Source organism: Triticum dicoccoides, chromosome 7A, assembly GCF_002162155.2.
Source record: "Triticum dicoccoides isolate Atlit2015 ecotype Zavitan chromosome 7A, WEW_v2.0, whole genome shotgun sequence".
In the NCBI taxonomy this organism is placed as follows: domain Eukaryota; kingdom Viridiplantae; phylum Streptophyta; class Magnoliopsida; order Poales; family Poaceae; genus Triticum; species Triticum dicoccoides.
In genome coordinates, this window is record NC_041392.1 from 233,002,510 (window position 1) to 233,009,820 (window position 7,311).

A 7,311-nucleotide genomic window follows, 5' to 3' on the forward strand; every position below is an offset into this window, starting at 1 on the left:
AGATAAAAAAAACTCTTATCCTTGTTTACATGGTGCTCATGTATTTCATGATAAAATTTTGACCATCAAATTGACTGATAATACATAAGTTGCATGTTATAAAAATTATATCATTGGAAACTAATTTAAATACAAATTGAATTTTATAGTTTGTGTGACAAGTGCGTTTTATTGATCAAACTTGAACCTCAAAACGTATGTGCACCATGTACATAGCAACAGAAGGAGTAAGAGCAATAACACACTAGTACCCGCTAGTAAATTGTATGCTAGCGGTCAAATATTTAAATCATTGTCACAAAAATAATGATATACACCCAATGTAGCAACGCTACCCACACAAATAGGGGATCATGAAACATGGGTTCAATCAAGTTTTTTCTAAAACTTTCTACCACCTGATGATAGAAACACTAAAGTCATGAACCCTGTGAAGGAAGAATTGACGTGCGCCACCAAAAGCTAACAGAGAAACTGGTAGAAAGAGATCTCACGTAATGCCACCATTTTGGTGGTATGTAAAGCAGGTCACCTTCCTCCAATATGTTGTCCATGAATTCAAGATCTTCTGTCCTTGGGAATTCCTTAACATCAATGTTGTCAAGATCTACCTGCAAAAGTGCAGAGACATTGTTTGTACAATAGTCTCATGAAGATCAATATCATTCAAAGAAATAACAGAGCACATAGCTTTAGGGCGAGAGGAACATGGATAGCTTGGACAATTACAAAGCAAGGTTGAACAGGAGGATGATACGTGGTCAAATATTGATTACCAAACTTGCTCAGCATCAAGGTTGCTCACAGCAGATTTCGGAACAAATTTGGGCATGATGGAACTGTGCCATCGCAATTTCCGGAAAAGTACAAAAGGCAGGTAAACGAAAAAAAAGTTATGTACTACTCCCTCCGTTTCAAAATAGATGACCCAACTTTATACTAACTTTGTATTAAAGTTAGTACAAAGTTGAGTCTTCTATTTTGGAACGGAGGGAGTAGAAGCTAGAGATCTAGTTCTACTTTCTTTGCCTGACAAATATTTTTCACCCATACATTGATCTAGAAATACATCTGTTCCAACCACTGCATAGTTATCTGACACAGACCACGCACCTGGCTCGTATTGCTTAGCATAGTTTCCATGTGAGGGTACAAATCCTCGGAGATGGAAGCATGATAGAGTCTAATATACTTTCTGCCCAAGACCTGTCAAGAAACACATATAATAGATTTATTTAGAACCTAAATGAAATCTGTCACTCCCATTGTCACAATTAGTTAGTAGGAGTAGCTGATTTATAAATAGCTAAAGGAAATAACGGCAGACACTGGGAATAGGTGCCAGGATACGGCCATCTCCAGATCGAATTTAAATTAGCGTAATGTTTTGCTAAACCTATGTTAAGCTGCACGAAAGAATCTCACCACACATCTTAATTTGAGCATGCAAGCGAATATAACAATTAGCTCCGCCCCTCTCATTACAAAACTGTGAATAACATGTGTTTTCAGTGGAAAGATATAACTTCAACAAGTTCACAGCGTACTGGTCCGTGTGCAGCCAACTTTTTAAAAAAATAAAGAAAATACGAAAAACATGAACACAAATTTAGGTGATTTAAAAAAAATAGTAATCACTTAACTGGCTTGAATGAATACTGACAATCTGATATTACCCCTTTTCGGAGCAAAAGAAAAACAGAAAAAGACTAGTCCAACTAAGTAAGCATTCTCATCCATACAAAATGGATGGTTACAAGCATTAAGCATATCAAGGAACCATTAGTTTGTGTGGCAACTAATGATAGCAACAATACAATCCACTCTCTCCATTCCTAAATATAAGTCTTTTTAGATATTCCAATATGGACTACATACGGAGCAAAATGAGTGAATCTACACTCTAACGTATGTCTATATACATTTGTATGTAGTCCATATTGAAATCTCTAAAAAGACTTATATTTATGAACGGAGGGAGTATTTGTCTTACTTAATATGAGAATGGTTACAATTTACAAACATATCAAGGAACCATTGGTTTGTTGTGGCAACTAATGATAGCAACCATGCAATCTATCTGTCTTACTCAATATATGTGATTTTTGTTTTTTTGTTTCAAAATTGAAATCAGGAGCATAAGATAGCCTGTTTCTGTGAGAGTTGACTGTGTGGTCTTGATTTAAGTAGGAGGACGCCTGCCTACTGAAAAGCAGACGAAACAACAAAGGAGACAGCTTGGTTCAATATATTTCCTAATGGGGGTGTCAAATTCATATCTAAGTGCAGTCTGCAAAGTATGTAGAGAACCGGAGATTACTGGTTGAAGGATGAATAAATCAGATTTGGGAACTAAAGGTCCCATGACTGGTAATTAATTTCCAAATAACGCACATAACATGTTAGAAAAATTGAAGGTTTCGAAATTCAAAACAAAAAAACCTAGTCCACCGATCCCTCATGGCCTCATCCACCAATTCTGTGTGACTAACACCTTCGTTTGCACTACATATGCCCCTTCCCTGAAGTTGAACCCATATTTCAGAGAGAAATTTGCACTACATATACCCTTCTGTTGAAGTTGAGACCCATATTTCAGAGAGAAATTCTTTACATAAGAGTATGCATAATTCCAATTTCCCATAAAGTGTAACTCTAGTTGCAGTAACACCTGTTTGGTTATCATTCATCTGATACCTGAGCAAAAAGGTTGTGATGTGGGTCATGATGCAATGGTGTCACAGTCCCATGAGGGCCAAACCAAGCATTGAGCGATTGGAGTTTCCCACCGCCAGCATAACAGTACTCAGGAACCACTATGTCTTCACGAAGCTCTTTTATCTGCCAAATATTACAAAATAACGCCCAATAACTAGATAGGAAACTAAGTCCGCATATGAAAATAGAAAAAGGATCAAACTTCTCAGGAATAGGTTACCTGGTCAAACAATGGATGCTGGGCTAGATACGTCAAGTTTGCAGAACAATCAGGTGACGACATTCTCTCAAGAAACTGTGAAAATGTGATAAGGTCCTGCCTCCACTCATTACAAACATAACTTTTTCCAACCTGACAAATCATTAATTATACCAGTGTGCTGAGAACTTACATAACAGAAGGGAAAAGGATCCATTTAACAGTATTCGACAAAAAACAAGACCTAACTCATTCAAGCCAGCTACTCTTATGGATAACACAAACAAGCTATTGCTTACGAATGACCTGTTAACTTCACAGGTAGCCAAAAGACAAATATGTGTGCAACTGTTTTAAGATTTATACATATGTTTTGAAGATCTGTTAGATATAAAAGCCACTTTCAGGGAGTTGTCTCAAATATACAAACAATACTGCTAAGAAATCAAGACTAGATGCATATGAAAAAAGATACCACAAAATCTTTGTAAATGATTTAAAACCAAAAGTAGGCATATATAGGGGGAAAACAGTAGCAGATGGATGGGTGGTATAAAAGAGTTGGTTCAAACCACTAGAAATTATGATTGGTAACATGAATAGACTGATTCGAAGTACAACGAAACATAGGCTAGGCAAGATGCAAATATCCGTATATAGAAGCATGTGAAACAATCTGTCAATAGGACATAATTCTGGCTACTGTCAAAACTAGTCTAGGTAGCACATCTCAAGCTTATATCATACACAAGAACGTAAGGTAAATAATAAGAGGACAAATGTGGGATAGAGAAGCGAATGCAAAAATAAATACTTCCTGAGATAAGCTTGATTGAAGTCCTGGAGATGGAAATTGAGTATATGAGCCACTTGCTGGAAACCAGCCAATTTACTGTAGAATCAGATTTAATCATTCAATGCACTTTTTGAATGAAACTTCATATTATTTCCCAATTAACAGTATATTTATTTATTTAATTTTAATATTTTCTGAAGGAGGCAAAGTGGGCTTCACAATGCATAAGTAGTTTAGTTGACAAAATGTTAGAATTGATTTTGTTTGCTGCATGACAGGTCAATGTGCAAAGCGTAAGTGTGTGAGTAATCACCTCGACAGGAATAGTGCGGTCTCCAGCTATCCTCTCTAGGTATTTTATGTCCTTCCACTTTGTCCTTGCAGGCCAATGATCAATGCAGCCGCTGAGTATAACAGGGGACTCACGTAAAAAGTAATCATGTATAAATGCCTCCAAAGAAATGCATGTCTGCCGCTCGATTTGCTTACAAGATAGGGATTTCACCGGCAGAACTTTGAGCGCCTGAGACAGATTATCATTAAGAGCGTTGCAAAAAAAAGGATTAAATATAATTAGTTAATTAGTACATAATAATATATTGGAGAAATCATATGGCCATAATCCTATGATAATTTTGTACAATATGCTTAAACTAAGTGGGGTTGCCAAACCAAAACCCTATGAAATGGGCAACCCTCTAAGAAACTTCCAAATTTGATGTAGTTTGAAACAAATATAAACAGGAAAAGTAGTGCTATGGAAAAACCTGCGAAAACTAACCCCATAAGTTCTACAATGTGCAAAGATGAAATAATTGCTAGCAAAGGTGTCCGTGTGTTGCAATGGACCCATAATAGACTAATACCCTAGTTTTGGTATATATCACAATTTTTTTTTAAAAAACTAGTTTTGGTATATATCACAAAAAATATGTTAGAATTCACCCAAAGTATGTTCCTCTTATCTGTTTGGACAGTGGTGGAGACAGCACCCCGTGAGCCGGGGCAGTTGCCCGGGCTCCCATGGTGCAAGTCCACGGAGCTCTAGTAGAGAAAATTGGGCTAAGTGAGAGTATGTTTGGGCAAAAACTAATTAACTTAGCAACACTTAGATCTTGCACAGGCTCTAAACTTGAGATGGCTCCCCCACTGTGTTTGGATGAGGTGGGAAGGGATGGGGCTGGTCTGAAAAGATAAAGGGGTTTCAGCAAATGTGGAGCTGAGTGGTGGGGTCTTTTGCAAAAATGCCACAACTTACCTTGCATACGTTAGTGCAGATCGGATGGTCGGAAATGGCAGATGGTAGACACACCATCATCACCAATTGGGTTTCTATAGGAGCAAATATATCACAACAATACATCCATTTATATGGACATCCCTCGCCTAAAGGAGTATTGACGGTGTTATGGCCCAGGGGTGCCTCATCATACCGGAAACCGGCCAGAGTAGGCCGGCCAGGCCCCCCTAGGTCGGTTCCTGCCTGGGCCGTTGTACCGGCCCATGGCCCGACAACAAGGGCTCAGAGGCCTTGGAGTACACGACAAGGAAGGCAACGTCCAGAGGACCCCTCCGCAACCGACTAAGAGCATGTAACCCTAGACCCGACACCCATATAAGCCGGGGCTAGCTAGTCGATACACAAGAATCTAGAGTTGGAACTCAATCCCTCGATCATCTTTGTAACCCCTATACACAAAATACAACCAAGCAGGAAGAAGGGTTTTACCTCCTCCGTGAGGGCCTGAATCTGGGTAAATCCTTCCATGTTTCCCATCTGATTTACTCGTTTGGACAGAGTACCCTCTCGAGGGATCTGCCAAAAATAACTCCGACAGTGGCGAACGCTGAGATCAGATGAGATCTACAATTGAAGTAAGTGTCTTCGCGTCGGGGCATATGTCCGCGTCCGGCGCGATGTGCTATATCATCGATTCAAGTGGCCATCTCAGGCTTGCCGAAACCTTCGCACTAGGTCAAATTGTCCACTTTGGCAATCTGGAGTTCATCACCAGTTCTTGCGACAAGCTTATCCTCTAGGGCCTAGCTCCTAGTCAGGCCCAGGAGCGGCCGGCAACCTTCATCAACCGACCCACCTCCCACGTCGTCACCAACATTGACACACTACACGACGTCCTGGAAGGAGCCGGTGATAGGAACTTAAAAGCACATTCACTCCCTTGGTGGTTTTGGTAATTCATGTCAACATACATGTTGTTGGACTAATGTTCTTCCTTGAGTATATTTCAGGAAGAGTTCAACTTAGTCAAACCTTTGGATTGAGAAGTGGACCCCTCAAGCTGCTAAGGAATGGCGTTGGCAAAACTTCAAGACTCTACATTTTTTGTTAAGTGATCAAAGATCACATTGAGTCTGTAGGGAAGCCAATACTATTAAAAGGGGATGAGGTTTTGATGATGGTCTAACTGAGTGCTTAGGGATATTGCTCCAAACCCTCAGCCACACATTCATCTATCTCCACAACCCTAAAGTCAATCTCGGTCCCACCGAAACACATTCAACCAGACTCACCGAGATACACTTGACATAGCCACTACCTAAACCTAGCGTCTCGGTCTTATTGAGTTGGCCCTTCGGTCCCACCAAAGAGCATTTGCCAACCTTATGTTGTAACTGAAATTCAATTGAAATTTTTGAATGTTTTCAGTCGGTGACACCGAAGTGTGGAAAGTGCTTAGGTCAGCTTGACTCGGTCCCACTGAGAGGTTTCATCTGGTCTCACCGAAAAACCTGAAGTTCAAACCTTTTGTACAAGTTGGTCTCACCGAGTGGTTTCACCCGGTCCCACTGAAGTGTGCATAAAGGTGTGTTAGGGTTGGATTATTGGTGATGGCTATATATACCCCCACCCATCCACCAACTCTCAGAGAGCAGCAAGTTCGAAGCTTATACTTCTATATCCATTTTCTAAGAGAGAACCACCTATTCTTGTGTTGAGATCAAAGGTTTTCCACTCCAACCATAGGACTTTGATCTCTAGTCTCCCCAAGTTGCTTTCCACTCAAATCCCTCTCCTACCACATAGTCAAATCTGTGAGAGCATGATTGAGTGTCGAGGAGACTATCTTTTGAAGCACAAGAGCAAGGAGTTCATCATCAGCAACATCATCTATCACCTTTTGGAGAGTGGTGTCTCCTAGATTGGTTAGATGTCACTTGGGAACCTCCAATGCTTGAGGAGTGAACCAAGGAGTTTGTAAGGGCAAGGAGACCGCCTACTTCGCGAAGATCTACCCTGAGTGAGGCTTGTCCTTCATGGGCGTAAGCCACGATGGCATGGACAAGATTGCTTCTTCATGGACCCTTCATGGGTGGAGCCCTCCGTGGACTTGTGTAGCCGTTATCCCCTTAGGGATTGAAGTCTCCATCAACGTGGATGTATGATAGCACCACCTATCGGAACCACGGGAAAAATCTTTGTGTCACCCTTCATTTGCAAAATCTCCTAAACTCTACCCCTTACTTTCTTGCACTTGCATGTCATTTACATTTCGCTGCTCATACTTTAGATATGCATGTGTAGGGTATATTGCTTGCTATCTAACTGGTGCTAAAATCTACATAAGTTTCAAGAGAA

At 40.3% G+C, this 7,311-nt stretch overlaps 1 protein-coding gene across 1 annotated transcript in view; it reads right to left on the minus strand.

The window, feature by feature from the left end:
- Positions 1-247: 247 nt before the first annotated feature.
- Positions 248-7,311, minus strand: part of LOC119331051 (lysine-specific demethylase JMJ30-like) — a 12,934-nt gene continuing 5,870 nt past the window's right edge. The window contains exons 2-6 of the mRNA XM_037604220.1: positions 4,027-4,236; positions 2,939-3,070; positions 2,698-2,841; positions 1,114-1,206; positions 248-611 (exon numbers count right to left, since the gene is read on the minus strand). Coding sequence (XP_037460117.1) covers positions 420-611; positions 1,114-1,206; positions 2,698-2,841; positions 2,939-3,070; positions 4,027-4,236 — 771 coding nt within the window. The 3' untranslated portion in view covers positions 248-419. The remainder of the gene's footprint in view (positions 612-1,113; positions 1,207-2,697; positions 2,842-2,938; positions 3,071-4,026; positions 4,237-7,311) is intronic.